This window comes from Dreissena polymorpha, chromosome 1 (genome assembly GCF_020536995.1).
Source record: "Dreissena polymorpha isolate Duluth1 chromosome 1, UMN_Dpol_1.0, whole genome shotgun sequence".
Classification (NCBI taxonomy): domain Eukaryota; kingdom Metazoa; phylum Mollusca; class Bivalvia; order Myida; family Dreissenidae; genus Dreissena; species Dreissena polymorpha.
In genome coordinates, this window is record NC_068355.1 from 135361601 (window position 1) to 135380940 (window position 19340).

General features: G+C 35.9%; 1 protein-coding gene across 1 annotated transcript; it reads left to right on the top strand.

The window, feature by feature from the left end:
• Positions 1-1724: 1724 nt before the first annotated feature.
• Positions 1725-18427, top strand: LOC127853584 (alpha-(1,3)-fucosyltransferase fut-6-like). The gene is made up of 5 exons (XM_052388274.1): positions 1725-1808; positions 4131-4275; positions 4812-4941; positions 5205-5407; positions 17367-18427. Exons 1-5 carry the CDS (start codon positions 1725-1727, stop codon positions 18296-18298), a joined length of 1494 nt encoding a protein of 497 aa, XP_052244234.1. The 3' UTR covers positions 18299-18427.
• Positions 18428-19340: the final 913 nt, after the last annotated feature.

Genomic DNA, 19340 nt, shown 5'->3' on the forward strand with positions numbered 1-19340 from the left:
GTAACCAATGAAACACACTTAATGCAGCCCTAAGATAAGGGTGTTTTTGGCCCCTTGATGACCAAATGGCTTCCAGATAATGAAAAGTACATAAGAGAAAATCCAGGAAGGTCTATAGGAAAGAAATGTTTTGCAGAAAAGCTAAGAAAAGCCTTTCTAGACTTTTACAGACCACTGAATTTGATTACATGTAAATCATTTAAGGCATCTGGGATCTACCCAGTAGACAGAGCTGTAATAACCAGTGAGATGCCGATCACGCTTGATTGTTTTGGCCTCATCAATGATTTTTTTTTGCTAAAAATTACCGCCGATTTTCGGCTGCTTCCCAATCACAAAAATCAACATTTTTTCCCAAAAAGCTGAACTCTCAACTTTTTATTTAAACATCCTACAAAATATGTAAATTTAATTTAGTTCTTTTTGTCGATAAATAATTCCCAATTTGCCACTTTTATTCATTAAAAAAAAGACAATTTGACCAGACTCCTTTTTCCAAAATGACTAGAAAAAACCCTAAACATGCACTTAAAAACAATTTTAATTCTGTTACTTAAAATCATATTTATAATGCTAATGTTTTCCCAATTTCATGGTTTATCGCACTATTTTTCCCAATTGCATTGTTTATCTCGCTAATTTTCCCATTTCAAAAGACACAGGCTGTAACAAATAAAAGCACAAAAAATCACTGCTCATTTTACATGATCATGATAATGATTTAATCATATTAATAATGTTTCATTTTTCCCAATTCCATGGTTTATTCTGCTATTATCCCAATTCAAAAGGCACAGGCTGTAAAAAAAAAAGGCCAAAAACTTACTTCAAAATAGCAGTGTTCGAATTGTTTTTAAGTGAATGTTTAACTGCATTTAAAATTAATGTTATATAGTTTCAGAATTATCACTGTATAATAAACTCAATAAACCAATTATTTAGCTTATTGGAAAAGTTTTGCATCTTTTTTGGAAAATTTGGGAAGAATTTTTGGGAAATAAGTTACTTTTTGCCATTGGGAAGCTGTCTGTAAGAGGCTGTTATTTTGAGCAAAAAGAATCAGTGATCATTAACCTTTTGTGACAGAGAAGACTGATAAAACAGAACATACAGAACAGTGGACATATGCAACTGATGAGCAAACTAAGGCAAATTGGGTGCTGGAAGCTTTTAAACAAAGACTATCCACTTCGGCCAAATATAGGTACAAAACAAATGACGGAAGTATACAGTGTGAAGGGCTTATCACCTTGTTTTAATGTGTATAAGAAGCTTCACACTAAGGCTTATTCACCATTAAAACTTGAAACCAACTCTCATCTTAGTAATGGACTTGATATTCTAGCCAATACAATAAAGCAGTATTTAAGAAGGACCAAGAGCAACCTGGTCCAAGCTCTGTATTTTCCCCAGTGTTTTTGTAAGGCTTGAAGTTACCAAAAGCTTAAGGATCACCAAAGCCAGCTTAAGGGGCACCAAAGCCTATCAGAAAAACAATGAGCACCATCTATCCAGACAATATGACATCTATGATAGCATAAGAACTTCATCATTAAAACAGCTTGAAAAAATAGAGACATTTGCTGAAAAGGAGAACAGGGCAAAAGAAAAGGGCTTGATTAGATATAAGGACATGTACATACATAAGTGCAACTAGTGAGACAGGCGCAAAAGCACAGTCATCAAAAGGGAAGAGACCATTGACTGAAAGTGAAATTTAGATCATGAAAGAGAAGGTGATGATGATGTGTTTTGTGAAGCCTGCAACATGTCCTATTATGGAGGATAAGGAACTGGGTTACGGCAGGGTTTGGGTGCAATGTGACTTGCATTAGAAGTAGATGCATACAGAGTGTCTGAACTATGAAGTCAATGAAAATGAACCATTGTCATGCCTAAAATGACATAAGTGTTAATTTCTAATGCAAAATTCATTAAATAGTACTATAATAAATATTTTTATGCCCCCGGATCGAATGATCGGGGGTATATTGTTTTTGGCCTCTCTGTCATTGTATGTGTCTGTGTGTGTCCCAAAACTTTAACCACAACTTTAACCTTCTTCATAACTTTTGCAATATTATACGTAGCGACTCAATATTTGGCATGCATGTGTATCTCATGGAGCTGCACATTTTGAGTGGTGAAAGGTCAACGTCATCCTTCAAGGTCAAAGGTAATTTTTTTTCCAAAACTTTAACCTTCTAAATAACTTTTGCAATATTGAAGATAGCAACTTCATTTTTGGCAAGCATGTGAATCTCATTGAGCTGCACATTTTCAGTGGTGAAAGGTCAAGGTCATCCTTCAAGGTAAAAGGATAAAAAAAAAAAGAAATGGCGCGGCAGAGGCTGACGCATATCCCCACGCCGCATGTTTGACCCAGGGGCGCCCCAGGTTTGGTAATGGGGCCATGCATAGTTGAGATTGACCGTATTGTCTTAAGAGAAGTTCAGTATCAATGAGAAGTGAATTGGTGTAGAAATGAAGAAATTATAGTAAAAGGCAATTTTGGATGGGCGTGGCCTCTGTGAGCGGGGTGCCCCAGGGTTGGTAATGGAGCCATGCATAGTTGAGATTAACCGTATGTCAGAAGAAAGTTTCAGTATAAATTTGAAGTGAATCGGTGTAGAAATGAAGACATTATAGTAAAAGGCAATTTTGGGTGGGCGTGACCTATATGGGCGGGGTGCCCTAGGGTTGGTATTGGGGCCATGCATAGCTGAGATTGACTGTATTGTCATAAGAAAGGTTCAGTATCATTTTGAAGTGAATCGGTGTAGAAAATATAGTAAAACTGCAATTTTGGGTGGGTGTGGCCTATGTGGAAGGGGCGCCCCAGGGTTGGTAATGGGGACATGCATAGTTGAGATTTGACCGTATTGTCATAATAGAGGTTCGGTATCAATTTGAAGACAATCGGTGTAGAAATGAAGAAATTATAATAAAATAACCTTAAAAAATGAATACAAATCTCTGACCCAGGCCCCGCCCCAACCCCCATAACTTTTGACCCAGGGGTCAGATCAAAATTCCAAATAGTGCAGGGTCGCACATATGCTTGTAGCTACCATGTGTGAAAGTTTCAAATTTCTAGAGCGTACAGTGTAGGAGGAGATAGTGGCCAGGACGGACGGACAGACAGACAGACGGACAACCGGACAGACGGCGGAGATAATCACAATATCCCCACACTTTTCAAAAAGCGTGGGGATAATTAATTCAAAGCGGCGCATTAGGGGCATTGTGTTTCTGACAAACAGATCTCTTGTTCCTCTGAATATAAAGAATAAAAGTGGATTTTATTAGCTTGGCTGTTTATCGGAGAAAACCCGAGGTATTGTCATAGCCAGCTCGTTGTCTGCCGTCCGCCGTCCACGTCGTGCTAAAACCTTAACATTTTGTTAAGGTTTTGAACATTGGCTCTAAAATCAAAGTGCTTTAACCTACAACTTTGAAACTTCATATGTAGCTTCACCTTGGTAAGTTCGACATGCCACACCCATTTGCGGGTCACTAGGTCAATTTTTTTTTTAAAGTCTGACAAGCTTTCATTTATTGAAAACAGCACCCGCAGCCGAGCGTGGCACCCGTTATGCGATGCTCTTGTTTTTCAATATTGTATTTTCTACTTACATATAAATTCAACTTATAATGCTTGATAGGGAAATGAACATTTAGTTAAAATGAAGTGTTTTTTAATCCTTTCATTTGGAATTTTAGGGAGTTAAGGGACTGTTATTCACTTTATGAAATTGGGCATGGTGCCATATTTCACCCTCAAAATTTACCTTAAAAACACTTTCAGGTCAAAGTCTTACGTAAACTATGAAAGGTATAACCAGGAACAACATAATTTACAGATATTTGGTTTAAAGGATGTCTTTTCTTAGTGTCCCTGATAAGCCTGTACAGACTTCAGAGGCTAATCTGGGATGTCACTTGACACACTTGCACTTAGCCAGGTTTCCCTGAGCAACGCTCAAATATTGATGTTAAATTCTGTGTTAAATTACAATTGTGGAGTTCTTTAGAAGAGTAGTATATGATGTTTTTAAAAAATAAGGGAAAAGTTGCAAGGCAAACTAAGTTAAACTTGAAACTCAACCAGGGTGCCATTCTGTTTGCAGATTGACTCTGTGTTCAACATGAAGCGTCCGTACGATCTGGTTGCGTTCATGAAGCAAGAGGACAGGGCAGCCATGCTTGACAAGCTGAAACAGGAGCTGCTCTCGCGCAAGGATGAGATTGACCGGACAGAAGACAGGAATTCTGGTGAGTTAACGGGGCTTTTCTTTCTTGAGAAGCAAACCTTTTAAATTGTGAAAAATAGTCACAATTTTTTCAAAATTGTGAAGAAAAGAAGAGTTGCTTACTCTTTAAAAATGCAAAAATTTTAATCTGAACTCCTGTTAATTATGAAAACCGGCATTTTCTTACGAAGGAAAAAAAGCCCTGTAAGTTACATTGCAATCTGGACTCTACAGGGGCCTGAAAATGCAAAAGCAAAAAGAAAATGCAAAATTTATTTCCAAAATGGCCATTGTGTCCAACGTGATTAATTAACAAATTATTGCACTTTTTTTCATTGCTAGCTGTGAGCTGTGTAGATAATGGGACACTGGTTTTGAAAAAAAAGTGGAGAACCTCACACAATTTTTTGTGCAATAAATATAGATGCTAAGATACGGAATGCTGTCTTATATAAACAAATAAACATATTTTCACATACTGTGTATACTTAGTTTTGTTATATACTTAGTGTTGTTATTTTATTCACTAGTATTTATATATATTATATGCCATTGCAGGTCTAGAGGACAAGTTTTACAAGTCAGACGTTGATTGTTTGGCTGGGGGCAAGCAGTTACCTGACCTTGACCTCTACATTAGCACCGTCCTTCCACTAGAGAACAAGGGAATCCGGTCAGTGGCTGGGAGGTGAGTGGGGTGAGGGAGACGAAATTAGGGGTAGAGTGCTGTAAAAGGCGTGACATTTTATGTTAAAATAGAAACTTGAGTGGACACATACAATTGTAGATTTCTGATTGAAGAGAAAAATAGAGGAATTGCATTGGTCTTTTCTGGTGGGTTTGTTTTGTATTCGGATCGGTCAACTTTGTATACGTGGATTGGTAAACTTATGATATAAACAAACATGAACATCCCTAGAAGGATTATTATTTTACAATGTTTGATTGCAGGCCTGATGACTATTTGCCTCCCCACGTGCCTGCCAGTGATTTGATGCAGCCAGACTGCACGTTTTACACGGACCTTGAATACAGTCCACACGCTTTTGAACACCTCGAGGGAATGAAAGATCGTAAAAAATTGTCTGGTACGCCAGAGCTTGGCCTCAAGAATGCCATCACTTATCAGGATAACGTTGATGAGTATGGGCATCGTATCTTTGAAGCATTTCAGCAAGTTTGTATTTTGCCTAAAATTTATTATATGTGATGTTTATATTCTATATGTTAGAAACGAGTCTTGCTCTGGCAAAATGGGGCTTAATGCACGTGAATGAAGTGTTGTCCCAGATTAGCCTGTGTAGTCCACATGAGCAGCACTGAATGCACTTGAATGAAGTGTTGTCCCAGATAAGCCTGTGCAGTCCACGTGAGCAGCACTTAATGCACTTGAATGAAGTGTTGTCCCAGATTAGCCTGTGCAGTCCACATGAGCAGCACTTAATGCACTTGAATGAAGTGACGTCCCAGATTAGCCTGTGCAGTCCACATGAGCAGCACTGAATGCACGTGAATGAAGTGTTGTCCAAAATAAGCCTGTGTAGTCCACATGAGCAGCATTTAATGCACTTGAATGAAGTGTTGTCCCAGATTAGCCTGTGCAGTCCGCAAACAACGCTTTAGGCACATGCATTAAACCTCATTTTCCCAAAGCAATATATGTTTTTATCTCGACTATTATATATGAAATATATATAGCGGAGCTATCCTACTAGTCGGCGTTAGCGTTAGCGTTCCCATTCCGTTAGAGTTAGCGTGCAAATATTACAGTTTGCGTACTACCCCAAATATTTTCTATGTCCTTTGACATATTGCTTTTATATTTTGCATACTTCTTTACCAACATGACCCCAATCTAAAAACAAGAGCAGACAACTGTATCAAGCATTTTGACAGAATTATTGCCCCTTTTATACTTAAAATATGCATATTATTGATAAATCTATGTTAAAATTTGCGTACCACCTCAAATATTTTCTATGTCTTTTGACATATTACTTTCATATTTTGCATACTTCTTTACCAACATGATCCCAATCTATAAACAAGAGCAGACAACTTTATCGAGCATTTTGACAGAATTATGTCACCTTTTATACTTAGATAATTGAACATTTTGCTTAAATTGCCATAACTTCTTTATTTATGATCACATTTGATTCATACTTTGACAAAACAACACTTACCTGACATACCTTAATGCACTCCACCCAAACCATCCCCCATGCCCCACCCCAGACCCCCCCCCCAAAAAAAAAGCATATTTTTTTCTCCTTATTTTTGAAATATCATCTATTAAATGACCACACACTCACATTATGCCCCCCTCCCCATGATGGCTTGCGTTATACTGTCAAGAACTCGAATAGTCGAGCGTGCTGTCCTCTGACAGCTCTTGTTTATATTTCTAATATATGTTTTATACATTGTATTTGTTAGAAATAATAATTTATATGGGAGTCATAAATGGGTTCTATGATTGCACTGTGGCAAATTAACAGAAAACATCACACTTTGAAAGTCTCAAATGGACAAACAATTATTTCTTTTTTTTATGTCCCCCACCACTATAGTGGGGGACATATTGTTTTTGCCCTGTCTGTTTGTTTGTGTGTTTGTTTGCATCAAACTTCAACATTTGCCATAACTTTGGCAATATTGAAGATAACGGTTTGATATTTGGCATGCATGTGTATTTTATGGAGCTGCACATTTTGAGTGGTGAAAGATCAAGGTCAAGGTCATCCTTCAAGGTCAAAGGTAAAATATAGAGTTACAAAGTGGTGCAAAAGGGGACATAGTGTTTCTGACAAACACATATCTTGTTTTTCAATTGGGAAATAAGGCTCTTTATTTTGTATTGCGAATAGCTCATGCCTGGCAATTTATAAAATAAGTCAATATCCTATGATTTGCTTTCCTGATTTGTACAAGTATGTGTTTTCAGTATTTGCGCTGTCTGAATGAAACCGTACATCTGTCACAATATCGGGCTTAAAATCTTTTGAAATATTCATACCACATGAAATGAGTTTGTCAATACTTCAAAAACAGCATTAGCTTAGTCATGTACCTCAAGGGACAAAATCACCTTTGATATTTCGTTTGATACCTTTCGCTTAAAATCTTTTGAAATATTCATACCACATTAAATGAGTTTGTCAATACTTCCACAACAGCATTAGCTCAGTCATGTACCTCAAGGGACAAAATCGCCTTTGATATTTCGTTTGATACCATGATGATATGTTTTGCTGTCACCAAACTTGATTAACATTTTCAAATTCCAATCCCTTCAAAGTATTTACAAAATATGTTTATACCATAGGTTAAAATGTCTAGTTATAATTATTCCTTTGAATTCATCATAAGATACGCAGACTGTAAACACTATTAGTTTGTTTTTCGTAATAAAGTCATCAGTCATAAAAAACCCAACTTTAATGAGTTGGAAAACTAAAAAACAATTTTGGACAATCTAAGTAAATATTTTCTATGGCAAAGATTAGATTCATGCGATCGCATTACATGTACTTAAGTGTACACATATAGGAATGTATTCTTCTGTGTACAAGTACATAAAAGAAGAACTTATACATCAGGCATTTTCTTCCTTCTTCATAAAGTATTCATTAAAGGTACTTTCCCAAGTGAGGAAAAACAACTAAATTCCCAATGGCCATCTTAAAATTCCCAAAAGGGAGAAAATGTTCGTCAATTTCGTTTCAACTGTGCATTATCTGGAAGTGGACCCTGAGACTGGCCATGCATGTAAATGAAATTTTGAATTGGATTGTGCATTTAATACCAAGCAAATTAAAAGAACCATAATTCAAAATCCCAAGATTTTACGAACAAAATTTCCCCAATTTCAGTTTTTTTGTGTGCTAATTTGTTCCAATTGGCACGATACCTGGTACTTTTCCCAATTGGTACTGTACTGGTACTTTTCCAAATTGGGCCAAAAAATGGCTGTACTTGTATATCACCGGTCTCACATTGCTTGCCTGCCTATCTGCTATAACTAAAAAAAAGTTCATAAATGTTGAAAGTCAACAGACTATCTTGTAAAGGATGAAATAAATAGATATTCATACAACAATTATTATTCTTAACTCTACCATAATACAATAATACAACAAGAATAATCAAAAGATAGGAGTATCATCATATGCCAGTATTGAGTTGTGAACACATTTTTTAATTTGATAATATTTTGGCTGTACTCTGTGAAAAGGGGGTTTAATGCATATGCGTAAAGTTCCCAGATTGGAGATCGGGAACAACACCTACCACCTAAACTGGATTTTTGCTAAGAAAAGACTTTTTTTACACGAAAAATATCATACAAGTGAAAAGTGTCGTCCCAGAATAGCCTGTGTATACTGCACAGGCTAATCTGGGATTACACTTTATGCACATGCATTAAGCCACATTTTCGCAGAGCACGGCTCATTTACTTATTGGGCTGATACCCACTTGCAAACCAGGCAATTATTGTCAAACCCAAGGAAACATTTGAAAGAACAAATCAATATGCTTCTGTGGCTGGTATTGTTTGCAGAATTGATCATATGCATATTGCAGGAGTAATATTAGTTTGCTTTTTTCTGATCCTAGGTCATAAATATTAAATAGGAACACTTTGGCATGATTGAATATTATAACATGTTATTGATTTCAGATATTCCTAGCTTTAAAATCAGAATCCTTTTGTTGAATGTCTTTGTGTCTTGAAAACAATATAACTCTCTGTACAGTTTAAAACGTAAACAAATTTGCATCATAAAACTATCTGCTTAATTTTTTTTACCCCTCCTCTGTTAATGATTACCTTCAAACAGTTTTTCTTGTCATTCCTTCCCAATAGTCCCTATTTTTTAGGTTTAAGTAACATTATAGTCAAAAATTAAAAAGAAAATAAACCACAATAAGCTTTAAACCAGTGTGTGTGTGTGATGTTGTTGAAATGATCACATATATATTAAAATATGTATAATATATAATGAAATGTAATATTAACCAACTCTCTCGTTGAAATAAAATTAAGTACATACTATCGATTTACTGTCTGTGTAAAATTTGATACAAAGTGCTACTGCATTCTGCTTTTCAATAGTTCATACTGACTAATATTTAATAAACAAAATGAACATGTATTAATTGAAGTTAATTGCACTGGTAATTACAAAACTGAATCTTATTTAGATCTATTTGCTGATGCCTAGAGCTGTTATGTTTTATTTCCTGTTTCCTTGTTTCACCTTTATAAGATTTATAATTACTCATGAAAGCACTTGATTTAGTGGTTTTGAAATATTGTACATATAAGCATCCCATTTCATGTAGTTGAAGACATTCTATCACTTGTTTCCTGTTATATACAACCATACTTTGATCTGTAAAAAATGTAATTTGACACTTTTTGGTTCAAATGTCAGATGACATTTTCAAGGGCGAATGTTAGATGGCATTTTTAAGGGCAAATGTAAGATGACATTTTTAAGGGCAAATGTAAGATGACATGTTTATGGGCAAATGTAAGATGACACCTCCATAGCAGTTGCATATGTTACCGCAGTCTGGATGCTTCAGCAGCTTTCTGGTGATATGAAAATACAAAAAGGAAATATTATATAAATATAATAGAAAGAAATTAATTTGAAGCATACAAATAATTTAAAAAAATTGCTCTGGCATATGACTTACTGCACAAGCCCAGAACACAACAAGGGCAACAGACAAGATTTCCTTACCCTGGTACTTCAGTATGAGCTGTGCTCTGTGAAAATGGGGCTTAATGCGCATGCAAAAAAAGTCTGAACTACACTGGCGTGTCTAGGACAACACATTACACAGATTCTATTAGTCCTTGTTTTTTATTCCCCCGGTAGGGTGGCATATAGCAGTTGAACTGTCCGTCAGTCAGTCAGTCAGTTAGTGTGTCAGTCCGTCCGTCCGTCCGAAAACTTTAATGTCAATAACTTTTTCAATATTGAACATAGCAACTTGATATTTGGCATACATGTGCATATCATGGAGCTGCACATTTTGAGTGGTGAAAGGTGAAGGTCAAGGTCATCCTTCAAGGTCAAATGTAAAATATATGGCGTCTGTCCGTCCGTCAGAAAACTTTAACATTGGCCATAACTTTTTCAATATTGAAGATAGCAACTTGATATTTTGCATGCATGTGTATCTTATGAAGCTGCACATTTTGAGTAGTGAAAGGTGAAGGTGAAGGTCATTCTTCAAGGTCAAATGTCAAATATATGGCGTCTGTCTGCTTGTCCGAAAACTTCAACATTGGCCAAAACTTTTTCAATATTGAAGAAAGCAACTTGATAGTTGACATGCACGTGTATCTCGTGATGCTGCACATTTTGAGTAGTGAAAGGTGAAGGTAAAGGTCATCCTTCAAGGTCAAACGTCGTATATATTGCGTCTGTCCGTCCTTCCGAAAACTTTAACATTGGCCATCACTTTTTCAATATTGAAGATAGCAACTTGATATTTGGCATGCATGTGTATCTCATGGAGCTGCACATTTTGAAAGGTGGAAGGTCAAGGTAATCCTTCAAGGTCAAGGTCAAAGGTCAAATTTTGCAATATTGAAGATAGCAACTTGATATTTGGCATTCATGCATATCTCATGGAGCTGCACATTTTGAGTGGTGAAAAGTCAATCTGTCCGTCCGTCCGTCCGAAAACTTTAACTTTCGCCATAACCTTTTTATGTCCCTGAAGGGTGGCAGATAGTTTTTAAACTGTCCGTTTGTCTGATTGTCATTCAGTCTGTCTGTTCGTCCCTCAGTCTGTCCGTCCGTCCGTTCGTCCATCCGTCCGAATACTTTAACATTGCCCATAACTTTTGCAATATTGAAGATAGCAACTTGATATTTGGCATGCATGTGTATCTCATGGAGCTGCACATTTTGAGTGGTGAAAGGTTAAGGTCAATGTCATCCTTCAAGGTGAAAGGTCAAGGTCAAAGGTAAAATTTTGCAATATTGAAGATAGTAACTTGATATTTGGCATGCATGTGTATCTCATTGAGCTGTACATTATGAGTGGTGAAAGGTCAAGGTCATCCTTCAAGGTCAAGGGTCAAATTTTGCATTATTGAAGATAGCAACTTGATATTTGGCATTCATGCATATCTCATGGAGCTGCATATTTTGAGTGATGAAAAGTCAAGGTCATCCATCGGTCAAGGTCAAATTATGCAATATTGAAGATAGCAACTCCATATTTGGCATGCATGCGTATCTAATGGAGCTGCACATTTTGAGTGGTGAAAGGTCAAGGTCATCCTTCAAGGTCAAGGTCAAAGGTCAAATTTTGCAATATTGAAGATATCAACTCGATATTTGGCATGCATATGTATCACATGGAGCTGCACAATTTGGGTAGTGAAAGGTCAAAGTCAAGGTCATCCGTCAAGGTCAAAGGTAAATTTTTTGCAATATTGAAGATACAACTTTGAAACTTCATATGTAGATGCACCTTGATGAGTTCTACACACCACACCCAGTTTTGGGTCACTAGGTCAAAGATCAATGTCACTGTGACCTCTAAAAAAAATCTGACAAGCTTTCTCAGCCGAGCGTTGGCACCCATTATGCGGTGCTCTTGTTAGTATTTCTTACCTTTGGGCTCGCACATAAAGTCCACGAACCTTTACTATAAGTATTCCTAACTTTTGGGCTCCCACAAAAAGTTGAAAAACCTTTATTATTAGTATTTCTTACCTTTGGGCTCGCACAAAAAGTCCATGAACCTTTATTATTAGCTCGAGTATTATATATGAAATATATATAGTGGAGCTATCCTACTCACCCCGGCGTCGGCGTTTCCGTTAGCGTTAGCGTGCAAATGATAAAGTTTGCGTACTACCCAAATATTTCCTATGTCCTTTGACATATTGCTTTTATATTTTGCATACTTCTTTACCAACATGACCCCAATCTATTAGCAAGAGCAGACAACTGTATCAAGCATTTTGACAGAATTATTGCCCCTTTTATACTTTGAATATGCATATTATTGATAAAGCTATGTTAAAGTTTGCGTACCACCTAATATATTTTCTATGTCCTTTGACATATTGCTTTCATATTTTGTACACTTCTTAACCAACATGATCCCAATCTATAAACAAGAGCAGACAACTGTATCAAGCATTTTGACAGAATTATGGCCCCTTTTATACTTAGATAATTGAACATTTTGCTTGAATTGTCATAACTTCTTTATTTATGATCACATTTGATTCATACTTTGACAAAACAACACTTACCTTACATACCACAATGCACTCCACCAAAACCATACCCATGCCCCACCTCAGAATCCCCCCCCCCAAAAAAAATTTTTTTTTTTAATTATTTTTTCATATTTTTGAAAGATCATCTATTAAATGACCACGCACCCACATTATACCCCCCCCCCCCGCTCTCCATGATGGCTTACGTTAAACTGTCAAGCACTCGAATAATCGAGCGCGCTGTCCTCTGACATCTCTTCTTAGTATTCCTTACCGTTGGGCTCGCACAAAAAGTCCAAGAACCTTTATTATTAGTATTCCTAACCTTTGGGCTCCCACAAAAAGTTGAAGAACCTTTATTATTAGTATTTCTTACCTTTGGGCTCGCACAAAAAGTCCACGAACCTTTATTATAAGTATTCCTAATCTTTAGGCTCCCAAAAAATGTCAAAGAACCTTTATTTCAGTATTCCTTACTTTTGGGCTCGCACAAAAAGTCCAAGAACCTTTATTATTAGTATTTCTTACCTTTGGGCTCACACAAAAAGTCTAAAAACCATTATTATTCGTACTTCTTACCTCCATTTCAGTGGTCATGCCCCGTTGTCTTTCAATGTTGTGTTATATGCAACGTGCGAGTTACAGTACAAGAACCATACATGTGTGAGTACGTTCAATGGCGGGATGATGAAAAACAGCATTTTCCAGATGATTTAATAAACAGGGCCCCAGATTTTAACGTTCTACTCCAAAGCCAAATCGAACAAAAAGACGCAAATATTGACTACATTTTTAAAGATTTCACCAATATTGTAAGAGATGTTGCGGACCAATTATTTAACTTTCATAATATTTTATTGCATTTTCTCTCGTACATGCATTCATATATACATATGGTGCATAGTGCATAGAGTAGATATACAACCAATTGAATTTATCGAATGTATAGAAAAAAGCAAAAGGGTTGTGTAACAAGTTTTAACAACATTAGATGACGCCGCTTCCCAGATATTTATTAAGCACGTTAAAAAATATCCTCAATTTGAACAACACACTATATCGGATAGCGATAAATGGTTTGCTCAAAAATGTAGAGTAGCGAAACGATCGCATAAAGATGCATTGTATGTAATTATATAACTACACACAGAGTGATACAGATGGAGTAAAAATGTGTAAAATTAAATTTAAAAAGTACTTTTAAATATTTCACAATAATAAGCGTTAGGAGTACAATCTTAAATGCTTTAAACAATTCGAAGATCTTAAACGGAACAAATCCAAGGACGTTTGGAGGTACTTTAGATCCTATAATACATCAGGTTGTAATGAAAATTTTACTGACAGTGCTAACGCAGAAGACTTTAATTCTTCGACAATTTTGATAACGTATTTAGGGACCTTGATAACCAAATTACATAAAATGAAGTAATTAAAGCTATTGCAGTCTTTAAAAAATGTAAATCGCCTGGCGTAGACAAATTGCTGAACGAATACTTTATAAAGGCCTGCGGTATTTTGGCGGTCTACATTACAACAATTTTAAACATGATTTTAAATACAGACAAATTCCCGTTATCTTGGACTGAAGAGAATACAACCCCTTTACATAAGAAAGGTGATAAATCTGATCCTAGTAATTATAGAGGCATCGCCTTATTATAGAGGCATCACCTTATTAAGTAACTTCGCAAAGTTGTTTACATGTGTACTCAACTTGCGAATTACAACATGGTGTGAAATAGACGATGTTATACCTGACGCGCAGTTTGGGTTTCGAATAGATGCAGTTTTCATACTCCATTCAATTATTCAAAAATATGTAAATATGAATAAACGATTGTATTATTGTTTCGTATACATGAAACGTTGCCTTGATTCTATATATTTAAATGCACTGTGGTTAAAGCTATAAAAGTCCAATTTAGACGGCAAAATATTGCGCATAATACGCAGTATGTGCCTGTCGGTCAAAGCATGTGTTAGACATTGTAACACATACTCGGAGTATTTTAATATAGCAATTGTTTAAAGACAGGTCGAGATAACATCGCCGATGCTTTTTTCTCTTTTCGTGGACGAATAGACATAATGCTGGAATAAATAAACAAGACATATGTTTTATTATACTTATGTTTGCAGACAATATTGTTGTTATAGGCGAAACGCCGGATGACCAACAATTGTCTATCGACCGTGTATATAAATATTGTAATACCGTGGGTTTGCAAGTTAACATACCAAAAACCAAAAGTATTGTTTTCCGCAAACGAGGAGCTACCAAACGTAATGAGCGGTGGGTATATGGCAACGAAAGCATATATAGAGACATTGTGAACGACTTTATATATCCGAGTGTTATAATTAATTATACAGGGAAATCCAATCTCAATACTAACACTTTTTGTGGTATGGGCTTAAAAGCACTCAACGTATTGTTATCCAACCTAAAAACATATAGTTGTAAACCAAAGATATTGCGGCTAGGTTTTCATTCCGGTTCCCCTTGTGGCGTGTTATACCGCCTATTATTCAATTCACGAAAAAATGCTTTATATTATTATCTGCATAAAGATATTTTGTAATAAATGTTCTTTTCTAAATCCCCATATTGATTTTGCTCTTGTCTTCACTTAACACAGTCCGTCCGGTATATGTCCTTTTTATTACAACATAAAAAATATATAAACACGCGGCTGTGGGCAGTTAAAGAGTCATCTATCACTCATAATGGGTAATAAAGCTTAAATACAACATACTTTCGTAACAGTTGGCATAGATAATGTGTTTATGAAAAAAATATCTGTATGTTTATTTTGATTGCCAAGCTTTACCATAGAGAAACATATCAGTGACATATTTCCACTTTGATTTACAATGAGGGACAATATGTTGCTTATTGTTTTTGTGTTTCTCAATTTTAACCCATGTATGCCTAGTGGTCTCTCCCATCCTTCTTAATTGGATCAATTTATTTGCAAAATTAAAAGTCTTAAGTCTGGAGTGATACTTTGTTTGTCTGAGTATAATACGTTACTTTTTTGAATGTATGACATCAGTTTAACATGATCTTTTTTCTCTCAAAACTATGAAGATGGCGTGAAATGTCATCCACTTATCTCCTAACTTATTGGTTAAATATTTCAACATGGAAAACATATTCGTAGGTAAGATAACCTTTCTACCTGGAAACAAAAATTGAGCACTATAACTTATTGCGTATAATGAACATAATGTAGCATTCACACAATGAAAAACAATATATTTAGCCTACATAAAATAACTCAATACATTGCAATCACCTAGCTCATATTTATCAGTAAAATGTGGATCAAAACCGAACCAATGCATGTTAATCTCGCGACCAGGCTAAATTAAAAAAGCACGTTATAATTGATAAAGTTATATTTATCACCTTATTTTGAACAGAATAGAACAAATAAATTATCTGTTCTGTTATAACCTTAATGTGTATAGTTAATTGAGATTTACGGCTGCGTTGTATCGCGAATTATTTTAATTGTTCTTGTGATCCCCTCCAAGCGATATTGTGCATTATAATGTAAGCATATATTTTAATAACAGCAAATACACTCTTTAAAGAAGTCGTGTGATAATACATTATGTTCTTCTTATTACTTTAGTTTCATCTGCGAAATATAAATGAGCCGTGCTCTGTGAAAAGGAGGTTTAATGCATGTGCGTAAAGTGTCATACCAGATTAGCCTGTGCGGTCCGCACAGGCTTTTCAGGGACGACGCTTTCCGCTTTTTGATATTTTCTGTTTAAAGAAAGTCTCTTCTGAGCAAAACTTCAGTTAAGGCGGAAAGTGTCGTCACTTCCTTCACCACATGGTTTACATTTTTTCAGCCAGCTGTTTCGTTAAACGGTTTGTAATCTTAATGAACCATTCCGTTTGCCTAACCAGCCAGAAAACTATAACGACCTCTTTGATACCAATAATGTCCCATTAATAAAACCATGATATTATAATTAGCCGATAATTAGTTATTTCCTGTATAAACCGTTCGATTGTTCATTGACTGTCGTGCGGAACAGTGCATAAAGTTTCACCCAAGAAGAAGTTTCTGTCATAACAATGGGGAACGCGGATACAACTAGTATGTTTATATGTAATTATTTGCTTTTTTTATAGCTAATAATGTTTCTTGATGGATTAATGTTTTAACAACGCGTGTTTTATTATAATGTGCTTTAAACGAAAGTTTAGATGTCGTTTGTTCAAAATATCTGTTAAACTGCATGGTAGCTGGAGTTTTAAATGTTTATGTTTTCAGATATGCTTTCTGCTATGAACAATTATTTTGATTACATCGTCTTGAAAAGATACAACAATAAATTATAATTGCAAACACATATAAAAACTGTTTAATTTCGTTTAAAAGAATATTATGTTTCTGTAAAATTGTGTATAAAAAACATGCATGTATTTAAGTTATCCTTCTGTTTTTCAGAAAGTCACTTTTATCGTTTAAAGAAATACCTTTTCCTGGTGATCGTGGTGTCATTGACTGGAACGGCAATGTATGAAATTATTCTTATCCACCCCTCGCACATTATGCCTTTCAACTTGAATCAGTTATATCGTCCGTGGAGTGCTGTAAAAATACCCGTCCTTCACGGAGCACCTGTTACTATGTCAATAGACTTCTTCGCTGAACATGAATTAAACACTACAACAACACTTTTCGGGACAGCTGTTGCTTCGAGTTATCAGGAAAACATTACACAAATTTCTACTAGTATTAAGACTAATAAAAAGTACGACGACCATTTTAAATCGGCCTACTTTGACAATTATACACTCAGTAATGGTTCTATACAAGAAGTGAAACATACGATTCTCTACTGGAACAAACCTTTCTGGATGAAGGACGTGCGTGACGCCTGCCTCAACTGTGAGGTAATAACAAACCGATCAAAGGCCCGTGACGCTTCTGCGATTGTATTTTTTGGCATGGCAGACGGAATGGGCAAACCTCCACTGACACTCGAAGAACGTAATCCCAATCAAGCGTGGATATTTTCGTCCGTTGAGACACCGCTACATATGTTCCAAGAATACATGTCACCCGAGTGGCAGGGAAAGTTTAACTGGACTTGGACGTATCGCCCGTCTGCTACATTTTTCCAGCCTTACGGAATTATGCTAAAGAAAGAATATATCCCGGAGAAGAACTACAGCGATATTTTCCATCGGAAAAGTAAACTGGCTACATGGATCGTTAGCCATTGCCAAACAGACAGTAAAAGAGAAATCTATGTTGGGCAGATGAACACATATAAGAACGGAACCGTCGACATATTTGGTGGTTGTGGAAAATACAAACCAACTTGGGGAGAGCGTGACAACCTAATTAAAGACTATAAATTCTATATATCATTTGAAAATTCCTTCTGTTCCGACTACTTCACAGAAAAGTTCTTTAGCGCATTTTCCACTGACATTATACCCGTAGTGAGAGGAGGTGCGGACTACACAAAATATGTGCCGAATGGAACCTACATCGACACGCAAGATTTCCGCTCCCCGAAGGAATTGGTAGATTATCTTATGCAAATGGCCTCCGACGAGAAAATGTACACGGAAATATTACGTCGAAAAGATCGCTACCAGTTATATGCTGGCTCGCAATTATTCGGTGAATGTGTTTGTCGTATTTGCCAAAAGTTGAATGACATCGACAAAAATCGAGCAACAATAATAAATAATTTAGAAATAATGGGTGACTGTCGGTCGCCGAAGGATTTAAGATGACCTTGTTTGTTAAGGTTCATGTAGAGGCTTCGGTTTGAAAAATGTGGGTACCCTTGCATTGAACTCAAATTTGACTAAACGCAGAGTGCCACATTGAAAATGTTTACATATTTGCTTTAATGGATGGTTTCCCTTCAAACTGCTACCAATTTTTTGCAGCAAAGTCTCATACCATCGACAAAATCAATCAAAATCCAAAGCGATTATAACACAAAAATAGACATTATTTTCAAAAATTTGAATGATGTTTATTCAACGTATTTCGGCGGAAAATTATATAACTAGTATATAATATCGACATTGATGAGGGCAAGTAACGCTTAAATAGTAAAAAAATACATATCTAAAATATCAAAACTCGAACACATGTCATTTCATGACGATGGGGGCAGCCATTTTTAAATTAATAAAATTGAAAAAAAACATGCTAAAAACTCACTCATCGCCTAATTGACATTCCAAACGGTTGACGATGACAAATGCATTGGATTGTAATCTTTCCGTTGATGTGTGCAAACTGCATGATCAGACCTCATAAACACTCCAAAAAATAACTGTAAGAAGCATTTCACCAATGTTTACAATTGTTGTCGAATCACATGTACTTGTATTATTGCGCACAAAATAGTACGCTTACAGACTGACAGAAAGATCGATACGAAACTCCGTTCAATTCATCACGGTATACTTTTATTGATAATATATAATAATAATTCGCTTCAACAACCAAAATGTAAAAACAATTCCTTTAAACGGAGTTTTTAATAACGAAAGTGAAAACAACGGAAGTCGGATGGATATTATGTGAGATGCACTTCGACTCCAGAAAAACAATACAAATACACTAAAAAAGACGTGTGGGGTAAAATTTTCAGCTGGAAAATATTTGAAATTAAGCGCGATCTCTTCCTGATTAATGTAAACAGTTGTTTTACTAGTCGGGACCCAACTGTCAAAATAATGATGTGGTTTCTCAGGTATGTGTATACACATACCAGGTTTTCTAACTACTTCACGTGATTTCGACCGATTTGTAATGCAC